General features: G+C 32.2%; 1 protein-coding gene and 1 long non-coding RNA gene across 2 annotated transcripts; both read left to right on the forward strand.

Annotated features, from left to right (window-relative positions):
* Window positions 1-941: 941 nt before the first annotated feature.
* LOC120090107 (secoisolariciresinol dehydrogenase-like) lies at window positions 942-2,411 on the forward strand. Its single transcript, XM_039047620.1, has 2 exons — window positions 942-1,046; window positions 1,484-2,411. Exons 1-2 carry the CDS (start codon window positions 1,003-1,005, stop codon window positions 2,274-2,276), a joined length of 837 nt encoding a protein of 278 aa, XP_038903548.1. The 5' UTR covers window positions 942-1,002; the 3' UTR covers window positions 2,277-2,411.
* A 1,432-nt stretch (window positions 2,412-3,843) lies between these two features.
* LOC120090108 lies at window positions 3,844-4,751 on the forward strand. Its single transcript, XR_005485422.1, has 2 exons — window positions 3,844-4,357; window positions 4,433-4,751. It is a non-coding gene; the product is annotated as an uncharacterized LOC120090108 (long non-coding RNA).
* Window positions 4,752-19,265: the final 14,514 nt, after the last annotated feature.

Here is a 19,265-nt window from a genome sequence, read left to right on the forward strand (position 1 = left end):
AAAAAAAAAAGAAAAGAAAGAAAGAAGAAGATTCTTGGGGTTCCTTTGATATTCTTGATTTGTCTTTATCAAAACGGAAATTAATTTAAACATTATTTAATTTTCTCAAATTTTCCTATTATGAATTTAAAACTCCAAGTCCACATCCTAATAAAATATTATTTAATGGACCCTAGAGTAATGTAACTATCTTGTTTAAATGACTAGTCTGATCAATTTGGACTATCATATCCAAAATATAAGAGTTGGGTTAGGATAGTTTTATTTTTAGGTTGGATTGGGTTAAACGTTTTTTTATTTTTATTGGCTTGAGTTGAATCGCACATTAGGTAAAAAAAAAAAAAATTTGAGTTGACCTAAACCGACTCAAATTTTAAAGCTTGAGTATTTGTATTGATTAACTTGTGAATTTTTAATATTTTTCTTTTAATATTGTTATGATATTTGTTTTTGTTTAACAGTTTTAATAAATATAATAGATATTTGATATTTAACATATGAATTTTATGAAATTTTAGTTATGAGTCAGGTGTTGTAGATAAATCTACATATTTTTAATTAAAAAGAAAAAAAAAAAAAAAAAAAGTTAAAACTCGACCACCTAACCCAACCCAAATTTTAAGGATTGAGTTGGAGACTTAAGTCTTTTGAGTTACTAACTCAACCAACCCGTAATTTTCGAGTTAGCCCAAATACTACCCTCAGCAAGACCCAAGTATTTTCCAATAATTATTATATTTCATATGGATTCAAATATTTAATATTGATTATCATACACAAATTAAAAATATTTTGTAAAATTGTTAGTCACATTGTGACAATCTCTTCAAATTACATACACATATTCTAATTTGTCTGTATCTGAAATTGAAAATGGTTTTTACAAAAATAAATAATTTTTTAAACCAAGCTTTTGTTTAATCTTCAAACTTTGTCCATTATAAATTTAAACCCCCACCCCCAACCCATCCATACTATCTCTCTCTAAAAGAAGAAGAAGAAATGACAAGCAGTGAGGTTATCTCTGCAGCAACAGGGCCAAGGAGGTAACCCAACAAGAACATTTGGCTAACTTTTTAGATTTTATCCTTAATTTTTCAACTTTTTCTTTAATTCTTCTCTGTCTTTCTCCAATATAATATAATATATGGATAATCTAGAGGAACATGTTCTAAGTTTCAGATCCATGAATATTAATTGCCGATTGTTCTTTCACCTTTAGTACAATAGTTGTGTTAATCTGATGGAATTTATTAGGGTTCTTTTCCCAAATAAAAGATTGAGAAACAGGAGAGTCGTTTTTGGTGGAATTTGATATTGAGATGTTCTTTTCCCAATAGTTGTGTTAATCTCCCTGTTGTCACTGAAAAATGGTGTGGCAGAGTACAATAGATAAATCATTGGGATCGAGATTTATACTTTTCTTTGCTTCATATTCCATCAACCACTCTCAACAATATATTCCTCCCCTACTATCCATCAGGCTAGAAGGAAAAGTAGCCCTAATAACCGGCGGCGCAAGTGGTATCGGCGAATGCACGGCAAAACTCTTCGTCCACCACGGCGCGAAAGTAGTCATCGCGGACGTCCAAGATGACCTCGGTCATGCACTATGCAACACCATCCTCGGCCCAACCAACTCCCTCTACGTCCACTGCGATGTCACAGACGAATCCCAAGTCCAAGCAGCGGTCGTAGCTGCCGTCAAAACCTTTGGCAAGCTCGACATCATGATGAACAATGCTGGCATAGCTGACCCTAGCAAGCCCCGAATCATCGACAACGAAAAACACGACTTTGACCGAGTCCTTAGTGTCAACGTCACCGGCGTCTTCCTTGGCATCAAACATGCAGCGCAGGCCATGATTCCAGCCAAAACTGGCTCGATTTTATCGACTGCGAGTGTTGCATCGTATGTCGGTGGCTCTGCATCGCACGCTTATACATGCTCGAAGCATGCAGTGGTAGGGTTGACGAAGAATGCGGCGGTGGAGTTGGGGCAGTTTGGGATTAGGGTGAATTGCTTGTCACCATACGCGTTGGTGACACCGCTGGCGACAAAGTTCACTAGATTGGAGGGGGAGGAGTTTGAGATGGCTATGAACTCTATGGCGAATTTGAAAGGGGTCACACTTAAGGCTCAAGATGTGGCTAATGCAGCTTTGTTTTTGGCTAGTGATGAAAGTAGGTATGTGAGTGGCCATAATTTGTTGATTGATGGAGGTTTTGGTATTGTTAATCCCAATATCAAAATTTTTCAATATCCTGAGAATTAGGCTCTTTGTTGTGAAGAAATTATGGGAGAAAGTCGTCAGTTATATAATTGACAATTATTTAAATGCACAAAATAAACTAAAATAATCTTCCAATTATATAGATTTTCAAATCTATAACTGTTAAATGTTGTTGTCTGTGTTCGTTTTTTTTTTCTCTCTATGAAATTTGTGTAGTAACGGATCAAGGATGAAAAAATCGCGATATTTCGATGAAATATCGCAAAAACAGAGGTACAGTAGATAAATCAATAAAAAATGCATTTTTATTAAAAAAATCGTTGAACTATCATTGAAATATCCGAAATATCGGAAATATGGACAATATTAGCGCTATTAGCTATATTTTGGTTTTTCTTTTAATTTTGCCCTTTATGATATTAAATACGTTTAGCTCAATTCCCTTACGATGAATCACTTTGGCCACCATCCGCAATGCACAGGAGTTTGAATCCAACTGAGGTTATTTTTCTTTTAGATTTTTACCTAACAAATTATCTTTGGATTATATATTTCATAAATTTTTTTAAATTAAATTTTTTTTTTTCAAAAAAAGGCTTTTAGTGTTAATTTTGAACAATTTTATCCTTTTCTCATTTTTTTATATCCGTTTATCTATATCTATATATCTATATATATATATATCTATCTATCTATCTATCTATATATATATATTCCTATTTACAAAGCTCTCCTAATATTGAGAATTTTTTTAAAAAATAATGAAAAAAATAGGGTTGGAGAGAAAGTATTCCCAAAAATAGGTGTTTAAATCGTGTACCGGGTACATGATAAGCCCTAAATCGTGTACCCGGTATACGAGTACCTGGCCACCTGGCACGCCCAGCAGTCTCGCATTAGAATGTCCGCCTGCCCCTTCTTCTTCCTCATCGAAATCGTTTGGATTCCATTTGATCCTCATCGATTTCTCCTCTCATCGATTTTTGCTTTCGATTTCTTCTTCTATTTTGCTTTCTACTTGATCTTGTTGATTTTCCTCATCGAGGCCTCCATTTCACCGAATCTTCAATTTTCTCGTCGAAATCTTCCAAAATTTCGATTTTGCTCGATTTTCAGTCCTCCATTTGATCCTCACTGAATCCTCCATTGTAGCGGTCGTGTTGCTCGATTTTCATACCTTTTTGTCGTTTATGTGGTATATTTCTTTCTCTAGTTGTTTTTCAATATATTTTAAACTTAGAAATATATGTATGTTTTTGGAATTCTTTCTCTAGTTTATGTATGTTTTTGGCCTAATCTGTATTTATATGTATGTTTTTGTATGTTTTTGGGTTGAGTTTATGTATGTTTTTTATTATGTTTTTGGGCTGATCAATAAAATTTTTATATTTTTTTATTTATATGTTTTTGGGTTGATCTAGTTTTATGTATGTTTTTGGGTTGATCTTATATTTTTTTATTTGTTTGGACTGATTTAAACTTAGAAATATATGTTTGGGCTAATTTAAATATATAATCTTAGATCTTTTATTTTTTTATTTGTTTGGGCGGATTTAAATATATAATTTATAAATCTTAGATTTGATCTGATTTAAATGTATAATATTTAGATCTTATATGTTAAATTTAGAGAGTTTGTTGGGTTGACATATTAACATATTTTTTTATCAACTATAACAGTTGAAAAAAAACATAATAAATATGTCGATGCGCCTTGAAGATTTAGTAATTCTTGAATCTTGGAGATAGTGACATTGACATTGAAGTTGATGAATTATTTGGAAACGACAGTGAGGTAAATATGATCTTGAGTTGTCGTGATGGTGAAGACATCTGGTTCACTATTAACCCTCGTATATGCTTCCATATAGTAGAGTGACATCATCCAGATCGTGTGCTGAGACAGTTCGGTACAGCACTACACCAGATCGATTTAAGAGGTAAGCACGACCAAGACTGGCGTCAAATCCATGCGGAATATTTATCTTACTGGCATGGACGATGTGATCATTGTGCACAGGGAGAATTAAGAATGAGTCACTATATCAAACGACTACTTTCCCTGGTACAATTCGATCACGAGGCGATTTATCTCACCTGACGGCGCTTACTATTACTGCATGGTAAGAGATTTAAAATCAAACATTTTTCATATGTATGATATGAATTTTGTCTATATTTTTCTTTTTATTGTACAGAATAATTTTATCGGTGATGTTCAACAATATTCAGTGTAGAACAACTTACTAGAATTGGGTTCAATGTGTCAGCAAACATTGATCAACATAGAAGGTATTATTCAATAAACAAGTCAACTCAATGTTGCTGATACCGATTGAAGACGTATTCGTCATAGACGATAGCAACAACGGGGTGAACCTAATTTAGAGGGACACGAAGACAACCCCATGAGGAGTAAGGGCCAGGGGTCGTTTTTAAATTCCACATTGAATCATTTTCAAATTGTAAATTAAAGAACTAATTATAGATATTCTTTAATATCATGGTTTTTTTTAATATGAGTGCAAGATGTTTTTATTGTAGATTAAATATATAATTAAGTTTAATAATGAAGGAATTAAGTTTAATAATTAAGTTTAACAATTAAAAAAACAATAGTTAACAAACTTTAAAAAAAAGAAAAATTTATAAGCAAATCGTGTACTGGGTACACAAGTTCGCTTGACCGATCAACCAGTCAGCCGACGTGGTCAGTTGATTGGATTAAATGGTACTCGTGTACCGGGTACACGAGTATGCTACATGGAAATCGTGTACCCAGTACACGATTCCACTACCCTAATTTTGTCAATACTTTCTCAAAACACCTATTCTTAGAAATTGTTTTTCTCCTACCCTATTTTTGTCATTATTTATTAAAAAAGCATTATTTCAAAAAAAAAAATTCCTAAAACATTAAGGCAAAGAAAATACTGAGAGATTTAAAAAGGGGAAAAAAAATAAAATGAGAGAGTAAGGATTGATGAAAAAAAATAGAAAAAAAAGGGGTTTTCTACATAAAAGACCTTTATCATAGTCCCATATTACAACAATATCTTCTATTTTTATTTATTTCATAAATCGCCTATTTGGCTTATCATTTACACCAATATCATGATTCATTTGCAATTATGCCCTCCTCCACGTTTTTTATATAAAAAAAAAAGACAAAAGACAAAAAAATATCTTTTTCAAACAATTTTTTCTTTCAAAAACCGTTTCTCTCTCTTATTCTCTCTCCCTATTAATTTTTGTCTCCCTCATTCCCTCTCCTTCATTATCAACAAAGCTATAGGACAATAACATAACAAAAGAAATTGAGAAAAGTTGATTGAAGATTTTCACTCTCAGATCTTCAAAACCCTCTTTTTTAGAGAGAACACGTTACACAAAAGATAAAAATCATTCAAAAGTCTTTCTATATATACCTCTTGGTAAATCGGAATCTTTCAATGGATGATAAGCTACTACATTACCCTAAAAATATCTTCTTTCTTTCTTTCTTTTTTTCTTTATGGATCATGGGTCCAAAGTCATTCCCAACTATAAGGTTGAGGTAATATTACAACTTTATAAGAAAAAATCCCTACCCAACAAGTATGATCCATCCCATTTATTCTTTTCTTTAGTTACCTTTTCATCCTACAGACTTATTCACCAAATTCAATGTCAAGAGGAAATCAATGCTAAACTAATTTACAAAACTCTTCACGTGGAAATCAATTCATTTGTTTATTTACTTACTTTTTAAATTACATGACTAAACAAACATAACATTTGTAAACTATTAGAAAATTTTTAAATTACATGACTAAACAAACATAACATTAGAAAATGTTTTAAAGCATGGAATTCTATTAAACACAAAGATTAAAGTAGAAACATTTAAATCGTCCAAAAAAAAAAGAAACATTTAAAAATAAGAAAATAAATAAATTTAAAAACCACAATGGGAAAAAGTGGAAAAGTTAAGAAGAATATATTGGTAAATTGTTTTCTAATTTAGGCATCAAGGGCAGAAAATGATTCTGAATTCTCAATTAAATTTCCTTATACCATGATGACTTTGTTGAAATTCAGGAACTATTTTACAATTTAAGAAAAGTATAACTTGAGCTGAGGTGCTTGTCTAATTTCCTAATTTCTACTTTGATTCTCTTCCTATGCATATTTAATTTATTTAATGTGTAAAAAAAAATGTTTAGGGTTGAAAAGAAGAGAATGCTTTTGATGTTTAGGATAGAGATGGGAATGAATCAAATGTCCAAATCCAACATCACATAAAGACAAAACCAAGGTGAGTTATCGGTAAGTTTTCTTAACTATATGCGGCCTTATTGTGGACTATTAATGACTTCCCTGCGTACAGTGACTTATTTGGGTAGAGTACAAAAGGTTATCAAGCATATCTCATATACAAAGAAGATAAATCGTCTTTCGGGATAAGAGGAAAAATTGAACGTAGACCTCCTCCAAATGTAATGAATGGAGAAAAGATCTTACAACAAATAAATATATTGAACTTTCCTATGCTTAGAAAACACCTATTGAAGTAAGATAAGAAAAGAAAATGAATTCTAAATTGGACTAAGAAAAGTATTTTTTTTCCAACTTCCATATTGGTCCATACTATTGTTACAAAATAAATTGGACGTAATGCATATTAAAAAAAAAATATATGCAACAACTTGGTAGGCACATTGTTAAATATTGAATGAAAATCGAAAGATACAACAAATGCTCGGTTAGACCTACAAGATTTGAAGATAAGAAAGAACTTACACTTGATACAGGTCGATAATAGATTTGTAAAGCCACATGCAGCGTACACATTAACTAATAATGAATGGATTTTGTTTTTTAAGTATTTGAAATTAGTGAAATTTCCTAATGGATTCGTGTCTAATATATTACAATGTATGAATGATAAAAATAGAAAAATATCGAGGCTGAAAACATACGACTGCTATGTTTTGCTTCATAGATTACTCCCTATTGGCACTTGAGCATACCTACCGAAGAACGTGTCCACTGCTATTGTTGAATTGTGTGCATTCTTTCACGACTTATGTGCAAAAACAATACATGTAAGTGATTTGAATTGACTATAAGAAGACATTATAGTCATATTTTGTAAGTTGAAGAAAATATTCCTACCTGCCTTCTTCGATGTAATGGTGTACCTTGCTGTTCATCTACCATATGAAACTAAAATGGTGGGTCCAGTTAGTTACGGTTGGATGTATCGTATTGAAAGAAGTTTATGAACATTAAAATAATTTGAATAGAATAAAGTACATTCTGAGGGGTCTATAGCGGAAACATATGTAATAAATGAACGATGGAACTTTTGTTCGCGATATCTAAGTGGGATTGAAACGAGATTCAATAGAGATGAACGAAATGATGATAGCAGTCTTGATCATGAGATATTTGGTGAATTTGAATTATTAAGCCAAAGGGTACGACCATTAGGGGTGTCAACTTTACGGACACTGTTAGTGGAGGAAAAGCGTATCACACATTGGTACATTCTCAACAATTGTAATTTTCTAAGTTCCAAGATAAATTACTTAATAATATTTTCTAATGATCAATTCTAGGCAACACTGAGGCTAATTCGTTATGAAGCTCAAAGCGCCTCTGACTTATATATAAGACATCAACATAAATTTTTTGATTAGTTCAGATCTCAGGTATATATAGTATTAGAAGTTGATAGGTATTAATTTTTTATAGTAATTTAACATATAATGAATTATCGGGTTTTAAACCTATGCGAGAAAGAAGATCTCTCTGATTATTTCTTTTCCCTTGCAATAGGACCTTCGTCTGAGGTGCACTATTACAATGGATGCATTGTTAATGGGATACGATTTCATACTATAAAGCATGATAATCATCGAGTTACACAAAATAGTGGAGTCCTATTGGTTGGAGAGATCAGTGGGAACATAAATGTTGATAACAATTTTTACGATGTCGTGACGAAGTATTAGATTTCTAATATGCAAACAGAAGATGTGTTTTTATGTTCAAGTGTAGATGGTTTGACACAAATAATAATAAAAGTAATAGGACACCCGTGGATTTAGGATACAAATCAATCAACACATCTTGCTTTTGGTATGTTGATGAGCCTTTCATCTTTGCTATCCAAGCACAACAAATCTTTTACCTCAACGACAAAAAATATGGTTGTCACACCCCACCCCAGACCACCTTCTCAGCCTGGAAGAGGGATGCGACTGCAGCAGTTATCAACCCTTGAGCTGACACTTACTGCCTAATGATTCTTGCGGAATAACTCTGATACCATACTATAACTTATACACAGCGGAATGATTAAGTCAAGGAGATAAACTATAACGGATTAAGTAGGCCTATCTTTTATTACGATAGTGATATAACGTTTATACAACTTAAGGACTTAACAACAAAGTTTACAACGACAACTGTAGAAACTCTCCAGAAGTGTAATTGGGGTACGTGGCAGACCTTGACCTTAGCAGCACCCTGAAATTCCTCATCTTCTGCTACCTGGGGGGGAGGGAAATTAAGAAAATATTTTGAAGAGTGTGAGCTACTAAGCCCAGTGAGTGGTTCTTTTAAGACAGAAATCACTTTGAAAATCATCATTTTTGAGAAATCAATCACATGCCAACACTCGGATTATAACTCATGCACAGTCAAAGATGTAATCATGCAACCAGTAATCTTTATCTAAAAAGCTACACGTAGCATGTATATCATATCATCAATCAATACAATCATCTATGGAAACCTTCCTATGACCCCAATTCTCACCAATGTGCACATCGACCATTTTATTTAACCCACTAGTCATCCTTAGGTACTTAACCATATTTTCCGTCGGTCGTCATCGACTATTATTTTCTGCCGACCGAAGCCAACCATATTTTTCCCACCAAGAACCTTTTGTTAAGCATGCTAACTATATCCCGGGCATAATCTCAGTTTCCACAGTCACACACAAACAATATCATGGCAATCATCCTATCACCAAAAGCATGTATTTTGTGTCTACAGATGCATATATTCCAATATCAGAGTATAAAGCTAAGTGAATACTCATAATATGCATTTACTATCAACACTGTATAAACACACAATATTCTTTATTTATCAAAGCAACATAACACTCACGATATATCGGAACTATAACGCTATAACACTCACACTATGTGTTAATGATCAAAGCTTTAACACTCACGATATATCGAAACTATAACGCTATAACGCTCATACTATGTGTTAATTATCAAAGCTATAACACTCACCTTAATTGCTTAGGAGCCTTTCTAATAGTTCCCTTTTCTACCTCGGGCTCCCTTTTTATCCCTAGAATCCAGATCTAATTTACAACTTAGATTACTCATAGTTCTATATCTTATTTTGAGATACTTCCTTCTAAAAAACTATTCTAAAATGTCTCAAGAAAATTAGCATAAAATATTAGCTCATAAATCTTCATGGTTTAGCCAAAATCATCCAAACATCAAGACTGGCCCAGCTTACCTGATAGCTCGACCCCTCTGTATTTTTCTCATTCTCTAACCCAATTCCTTAGAGCTTCTTCTCCAGTAGCCGCTCTATAAAAACTAGACTCTCTTATCTTTCAAATGGCTTTGAAATTACATCAAACGCTCGAGTAGATTGGGAGATCTTCTCGTCTCAATTTGATGCATTCTCCTCCACCCTTATTGTCCAATGCACTCTACTCTCCCCCTCTTTTTACGAATTTTATGATTTGTGATTTGAAAATGAAATCCCAAAGGCTCTATTTATAGGTGTCCAAACCTCCTATGGTGTTGACACTACCTACTTGGCTGCATGGCCAAATGTTTAATCCTCCCTTTATCAATGTAAGCTGACTTCACCTTGGTTCAATGTGTTCTTCCCAAACGCATCCAACAAAACTTCTTAGGGTTTAAGAATTTCTCTTAATCGGACACGTAAATTTTAATTGACGTTTGCCTTTACGTCTTTAAGCTTTGTTTGTATTCAATTTAGGGTTTTCAATGCATAATCTATAAGATCATGGCCAAATTCAACACATAAATGCCCGACCATTCGATGCACAGGCGGTTTCCTTCGATCGCGTGGGCATGACGTTCGAATGAGGCGTTCAGGCTGCTCTCGCTCTCTCTGCTCTCACTCTCTCCTACTTTCTTACTGGTCTTACTCTTTTCACTCTCGCTCTCTCCCACTTTCTCGCTCACAATCTCGCTCTCTCCACTCTCGCTCTATCCAACTTTCTTGCTCAGACTCTCGCTCTCTCCAACTTCCTCACTCAAACTCTCGCTCTTCTCCAATCTCGCTCTCTCTCCCATTATCTCGCTCAAATCAATCTCGCTCTCTTCCATTCTCTCACTGGTATCGCTCTCTCCACTCTCATTCTTTCCAATCTCATTAGCTACTATGAATATGGTTTATCTCCGTGCAACTTCCACACGAATTTTCCCAAATAATTTTCTATATTTTCCTGAGTTCTTCAATCCTTTCTTCACTATTCAGGGTTTAAGTCTTCAAGGTTTTCTCTTCTTTTTATCCTTTTAGGGTTCTCTCTACTCGTACTCCAGGATCAAATATGGTTATCGTAACTATAATACCTAACCATTATAGTTTACATTCACTCTTACTAATTGTTGATCCACAGAAGGTGACAATTATTACAGTTATTATGACAATTATAAAATTATTAGATTATTTACATAACATAGGATTTAACTTTCTTCTAATTAACCCCTTAATCACTTACTTAAGTAGGAAAATGGAGATCCGGGTTTCACAATGGTAGCAATTGGAAAGTTGTTCAAGTAGTCCAAAATAAACGAATGTGGGATGTACCAGAAGTGGAGGATGTTGAAAATGAACAACTGAATTTACTAAAAAATTTCAGTGGAGTTCGAGTGGATGAAACCATTGAGACAGTTACTTTATGCAGATTCGATGTTGATCCTATAGTTGTGGAATGACAAATTATTCAGCATGCTGATGATGACTTCATACACGATGATGAAGAATAATTATTTTCCAATAACAGTTCAAGTGTTGACGAATAATTTGATTTAGATGACGATGATGACTAATCATTTATCTACTCAATTATCTTTCTTTGTTTACACATTTAATATTGATTTTATATTGTTTTTTCTTTTTTGTGTTTGTATAGATACGATGTCAACCCCTAATAGGCAACAAAGAGACAGAGGAAGAATTCTAGGAGCAAGAGATATATCCAGGCAACATAGGATCTTTTGTGGGTGACATTTCAATTTAGTATCCATACATATCTTCTGTTGACTAAAATATATCCTAAACCATTTGAAATTTTTATTTCTCAGATAGTAGCTCTCCATCTACTCGGAGAAAATGTAAGCATTCGTGGAACATCGAGTTGAAAAAATACATCAAAAAATATGGGAGAATTTCAATCGTGATCAAAGAAGGAAAGAAGTTGATTTATCAACATTCTGTACGATTTAGTAATATGATTGGTGTCACCGTCAAATCTACATTTCCAGTACGATGTCGTACTTTCGCTGATGTTCCAAACAAATTTGTAAAATTGGCTAAGAGTCAATTGTTGGTAAGTTTATAAGTTTGTTCTTTTAGATTGTCATAAACATCATATATGCTAATTATTCCTTAATTCTTTTGTAGCCTCATTTTGTACTTGATTTATCCGATCAAACACTTAATAATTTTATTGAACATCAAACACAAAACTCGTTCAAAGAATTCATAACAGATTTGCACAGACATTATAGGAAATGTAGCAACCCTCAGCAAGTACATGTGAACCCACTTAGAATAGATCAGAAGATTGACATTTTTTGTGTGACCGTTTTCAGAATGAAGAATTTTAGGTTATAATAATTGAGGACGTCTATCATTTACTGCATTTACTATTATGGAATATCTTTTTAATTTTTTTTGTTCGAATACAGAAAATTTAGGAGGCAAATAGGAAAAATAGAGAGACATTATCGTTCGGCCACATAGGCGGATCAAAGTCTTTCCTGCAAATTCAATTTGAGCTGCAGAAAATTGAAGGTCGAGAAGTAGGATGTGTTAACCTATTTAAAAAAACACACTTTAAAGATGGCAAGTTCATGAATCAGGTAGTTGAGGATACACATGTAATCAATTTTTTTTATTTTCATTTTATTTCTTATTTTATTTCTCATTTGTAAGTTCGATCACTCGTACTTACACACTTAATTAATATGTGCAGAATCAAATGTTAGAATTACAATCCAACCACTAATAGGGGATGATATTTTTTAGACAATTTTGGGTAGACAACTCGATCATGTAAAAGGCCTAGGTTGGGGTCCTAAACCTAAGTCAAGAAGGGGTAGCAGCTCATTGAGTTCGTTATATACTCAAAGAATGGAAAGTAAGGAGGTAGGGAAATTGAAAGCCAATTTCAAATAGTCTCAGTCGAGGATTATGAAACTTGAAGACGTTAAAAAACAAATGTGAGAGGATCATGCAAGACAAATGGAAGAAATGAAAAAAATGATTTGATATGATACGACCACAGAGAGAAGGGCCATCGAATTAGGTATGATTACTTCATTATCTAGTTGGCTAATATGTTGCTATCCTGCAGTTATGGTAATAAAGTAGTTATGTATTACTAGTAGCTTTATGAAAATGAATTGTTGGTTATCTTGCAGTTATGATAGCCAAACAACTGGATTTTGATGTGTTTTCTGAAGTTTTTGTGTGTTTGTGGATGTTTATAAAATTTGAATGTTGTGTGGGGTAGGTTGAGATTAGTTATACTTGTTTTGGAGTTCAACTTGGAATTTTTTTGTTTATTTGTGAAAGTTTATAAATTTTGAATGTTGTGTAGGATGAGTTGAGATTAGTTATCTTTCTTTTGGTGTTCAACTTGTGATTTTTGTGTGTTTGTGGAGGTCTCAAAATGAGAATATGTCATCTTGAAAGTATGTTGATTTTCTTTATTTTGTAGGATTGTAGGATTCATCTTATTGCTTTTATTTGATTATGAAAGTTTATGAATTTTGAATATTATGTGAGATGGGTTGAGATTAGTTATTCTTTTGGAGTTCAACTTGTGATTTTTTTATTTTTATTTTATTTTATTTTATTTTATTTTTTTGTATTTGTGGAGGTTTAAGGTTGAAAACATGTAGTCTTGGAAGTATATTCATTTTCTTTGTTTTGTAGGATTGTAGGATTTTCTTTATTTTGTAGGATTGTATGATTTTCTTTGTTTTGTAGAATTGTAGGATTTCCTTTGTTTTGTAAGATTGTAGGATTCATCTCATGGTTTTTGTTTGTTTTGTAGGATTCCGTTTGGAGATACCATTCGAATGTTGTTGGAGATGTTGTGTTAGAGATGGTGTTAAGAGTTCTTTCTTCTATGTATTTGTCAAGATATTTTTTTTGTAGACAATTTTGCCAACTTTTCTCTGGTGTAATAAAGAATATTATGGATTTTGTTTGTTTGTTTTGTTCATGTGAATATTTTTTATTTATTTAATAATGTTATACATTTTAGGTTATTTAGATCAAATTAAAAAATAAAAATAAAAATAAAATAAAAAAAGAGTCTACCCAACCGTCGGGAGATATTAGAACTCAAGTCGTCGTAAAACAAGCATTGGGAGCTTATACAAACTCCTGATGGTGTATGTTGCCACATCGGGAGATATTCTCCCGACAGATATCTCTTGACCAAACTTCCGACAACTAGTTTATCGTCGGGAGTGGATCTCCTGACCCATTTTTTTTTATTGTTTTCCGACGATTTTAAGCATCGGGAAAGGGGTATTTTCTTATAGTGCTTCTTGGACGACAAACGAACGACGGTACCTTCTTAGATCCTCATCAACGACTTGGACGACGAGCACGATGCCCGAATGATGACTAGACGTCGAACGAAGAGCAGATCTATTGCACGAACGACGAACTTAGCTAGACGACAAACGACAAGTAGATCTGGACGATGAATGACAAACTTGGGCGAGTAGATTTGAAATCAACAGACTTTTTAACCATATGTATGATATGCACTATCATATATGATATATATAGTGATTTATATTGAAAAATTGAGTCCATATGTGATATATATACTGTGGAAGATATTTTGTTTATATTCGGTTACTTTGAATTTATTTATATACTATGAAAGATATTTTTGTTTATATCTGATTAGTTTGAATTTATGATATATACTATGATATAAATGGAATTTATGATATATACTGTGATTGATGTTGAACATTAAGGATCAAAACTTTTGAATGGTAAAACCATTTATTTGAGTACACTTATATTTCATATATTAATTAGAATATTTTGCAAACATATATTACAATTTTCTAAGGTTATTTAAAAATAACAATGAATCCACTATAAAAACAATAAGTTTTTGTGAAACCAGTTGTATTTGAGTACATATCAAATATATTTACTATAATACTTCATATATTCGCTAGGATGTTTGCCAACATTGAAAGGTATATTTTAAAATAACATGAGTCCGCAAAAAGAAAAAAAAAGTTGTTTGATACGTGAAATACATTAAATGAAAAATAAAATCATATTAAATGCATTTTCTCTTTTCCATCGAAAAATAGATAAAAAAACCATATTAAATACGTTTTCCCTCTTCATAATAAATACATTTTCCCTCTCCAATATTAGATTTTTTTTTGAAATAATGTTTTTTTAATAAATAATGACAAAAATAAGGTAGGAGGAAAACAATTTCTAAAAATAGGTATTTTGGGAAAGTATTGACAAAATTAGGGTAGTGGAATCGTGTATCCGGTACACGAGTACCATTTAATCCAATCAGTTGACCACATCGGCTGACTGGTTGACCGGTACACGATTTGCTTATAATTTTTTTTCTTTATTTTTTTAAAGTTTGTTGACTATTGTTTTTTTAATTGTTAAACTTAATTATTAAACTTAATTCCTTCATTATTAAACTTAATTATATATTTAGTCTACAATGGAAACATCTTGCACTCATATTGAAAAAAAAAATACCATGATATTAAAGAATATTTACAATTAGTTCTTTAATTTACAATTTGAAAATGATACAATGTGGGATTTAAAAACAATCCCCTAGCCCTTACTCCTCATGGGGGTTGTCTTCGTGTCCCCCTAAATTAGGTTCACCCCGTTGTCGCTATCGTCTTCGATCGGTGTCAGCAACATTGAGTCTCTTGTTTGTTGAATAATATCTTTTACGCTGACTAATGTTTGCTGACATATTGAACCCAATTCTGGTAAGTTGTTCTGCACTGAATATTGTTGAAAATCGCCGATAAAATTATTATGTACAATAAAAAAAATATTAGACAAAATTCATATCATACATATGGAAAATATTTGATTTTAAATCTCTTACCATGCAGTAATAGTAAACTCCGTCAGGTGAGATAAATTGCCTCGTGATCGAATTGTACCAGGGAAAGTAGTCATCTGATATAACTGGCCCATTTGTTAATTTTCTCTGTGCACAACGATCACATCGTCCATGCCAGTAGGATAAATATTCCGCATGGATTTGATGCCAGTCTTGGTCGTGCTTACATCTTAAATCCTGAACATATGGAATAATGTGATGATCAAATGGGATAGTATGTTGTGCAGTCGCCTCCCTTCTCCGAAAACTCAAAACTATAGTGGTAGAACTATCTCATACTGTCCGTAAACGATGCGTGTTTTGTTGGTACAATTGTACAGAATTGGAAGGACCAAGCTCCATTACCGTCATGTGACTGTGTCCATTTTTCCAAGTCAATGTCTGAAAAAAATTCAAGATAATAGTTGCTTCGATTTGTATTTTGTATTGAAATTACTGGCAACATGGTGAAGACAATATCAATGGTATGCTCTGGGTTCACTCCAACCAATTTCTTCATTATTAATTGCAGCAAGGATGCCCTTATGTCTGTCAGAAATCAAGCAAATACCCTCTCTTTAGGTAACATATTCACGCAATGCCCACAAAAACCATGACCAACTGGACGAATTCTCACCTTCTACAATAGCAAAAGCAAGGAGAAATATATGTCCGTTTGCATCAGATAAGACTATCAATAATTTTCCTTATACTTACTTCCATCAATCTGGATTAATGGCCTACAATGGTTGAACCCTTCTCTTGCAGAACCAAAAGACCAAAAAACTCGTCCAAAAATAGTCGTACCTGGCACATCAGAGAGAAGGAAAAACCAATCTATTCGTGTTCTTGGATTGTAATGAACAATAACACTCAGCCAATACGGAAGCTCCGAATATGATTTCTCCCAATCGCCAAACACAACAACTAACACTTTTTTCTGGGCTTGCCATACCCGTCTATGATTGACATTATAGCCAGTAGGGCCACAGGTACTCTAGGATAACCAAAGATCCTGATTTGATTCCACTACGATAATTTCGTAGTGTTCTATCACACAATATTTTTTTTTACAGCAAACTATAAATCTTCTTTGTATTAAACAACATTCCTTTTTGTATTAAACTACAGTTACCTACTCCTACATTCTTTTCTTCCAAAGTAGACCTTAGTTCACACGTTGAATTTTTCATTTCCCAATCTATTTGGGTGAACATTTCCGATGGTACCAACTCAAGATCATGTTCACTACTACTGTCGTTTCAAAATAATTATCAACTTCAATGTCAATGTCACTATCTCCATCATTTCCAGGTTCAAGAATTACTAAATCTTCAATACACATCAACATATTTATTATGTTTTTTTCAACCGTTATAGTTGAGAAAAAAAATATGTTAATATGTCAACCCAACAAACTCCAATTTCTAAATTTAACATATAAGATCTAAATATTATACATTTAAATACCAAATCTAAGATTTATAAATTATATATTTAAATCAGCCCAAACAAATAAACAAATATAAGATCTAAGATTATATATTTAAATCTGCCCAAATTTTCTAAGTTTAAATCAGCCCAAACAAGTAAAAAAATATAAGACCAGTCCAAAAACATACATAAAACTAGATCAACCCAATAACATATATATACATACAGATAAAAAACATACATAAACTAGATCAGCCCAAAAACATATTGATCAGCCCAAAAACATACATAAACTCAACCCAAAAACATATAAAAACATACATATAAGTACAAATCAACCCAAAAACATATATAAACTAGAGAAAGAATTCTAAAAACATACATATATTTCTAAGTTTAAAATATATTGAAAAACAACTAGAGAAAGAAATATGCCACAGAAGCGAGCAAAAATCAGAAATAAAAAAGGTATGAAAATCGAGCAACACGACCGCTACAATGGAGGATTCGGTGAGGATCAAATGGAGGACTGAAAATTGAGCAAAATCGAAATTTTGGAAGATTTCCGGCGAGAAAAATTAAAGATTCGGTGAAATGGAGGCCTCGGTGAGGAAAATCAACAAGATTTTGGAAAGTAGAAAGCAAAAATAGAAGAAGAAATTGAAAGCAAAAATCGGTGGAGGAGAAATCGGTGAGGATCAAATGGAATCCAAACGGTTTCAGGAAAAGAAGGGCAGGCGGACATTTAATGCGAGGAAGTCGTGTACCAAGTACACGACATGACTTAGGGTAATCGTGTTTACTCAGCGTACCGCATTTCCTCAGTCAAACCTGCATGACTGCCACGCCAGACTGGGCGTACCAGGTGGCCAGGTACTCGTGTACCGAATACACGATTTAGGGCTTATCATGTACCCGGTACACGATTAAGGTGTAATTGTGTACCCGGTACACGATTTAAACACTATTTTTTGGCATACTTTTCCTTCAATCCTATTTTTGTCATTATTTATTAAAAAAACATAATTTAAAAAAAAATCATGTTTTAGCTTTTTTTTTTAATTAATTATTATATATATAATTTTAATAATTTTTAGTTTTTTTTTCTTGGAGTCATTCACAACCATCATCTATTTTTTTTGTTCTTTAATTACATCTAGTTTTTTAATTCTCTCACTATCTAGATATATATTTTTTTTAATTTTTGTATATTACATAATTTTTATATATGTTTTAATTTTTTTCTCTCTCTAGTCCATAATCTCAATCCTCTCTACCACTTGTTTGCTTTTTTTTTCTTTTTTTCTTTTTTCATTTCCTTTTTTGTTTTAAATCGATTTTACTTCTTATAGGAAAATATTCATTGATAAGTAGGCCGATTTTATTCTTCAACTAAATCGATTATGCTTGGTTGTAAACTGACCACTAATTATTTGATTGTAAACTCTTAAACTAAATATTCAGTTTATAATAATTTTTCGATTTTTTCTATTATTTATTATCTTATTACTAATCATATTTAGCTTCTTGTTTATTACTTAAAATAAATTTATTCTAATATTTCACTAAAAAATTCACAATATTTTTATAAATTTTCGTGATATTTGTGATTTTTTTCAAAATATTTGTAGATATACCCGTAAATCAGAGTTACCCATATTTACATCAGTAATCATATTTTCGTCCTTGACTAGGATTTTGTTCAAGAAATCTATGAGGATAGATTTTGTGCGTAACCAACTCTTCCTCTTTTGTTTTTTGTTTTTTTGTTTTTTTGTTTTTTGGTTTTATTCTTTTATATATTGTCTTAGGATATGGGTGTTTTTGTAGGTTTATTTATTTACTGAATTTTTAGGGTGCATTTTGGTTACTCTGAAAAAATATTATTTGAAGAAAATTATATTCTCTTTATGCTTTTTGAATGTGTGTGAGGTTTTTTATAGTATCTTAGAAAGAGCGGTGAAAGGAGTTTTGTAATTAATAATAGTTATTACCAACTATTAAAAAGAAAATATTCAACAACACCTCAATATATATATTTATAAATAAAAGAGTTTGACATGCATCTATATCAAAGATCTATGAATATTTTCAATATATTTTTTTTTATAGATACTAGTAAACCATTAAAAAAAATATCATCTATTTAATTTAATATGTATAAAAATATT

The sequence above is a fragment of the Benincasa hispida genome, chromosome 11, assembly GCF_009727055.1.
Source record: "Benincasa hispida cultivar B227 chromosome 11, ASM972705v1, whole genome shotgun sequence".
NCBI lineage: Eukaryota > Viridiplantae > Streptophyta > Magnoliopsida > Cucurbitales > Cucurbitaceae > Benincasa > Benincasa hispida.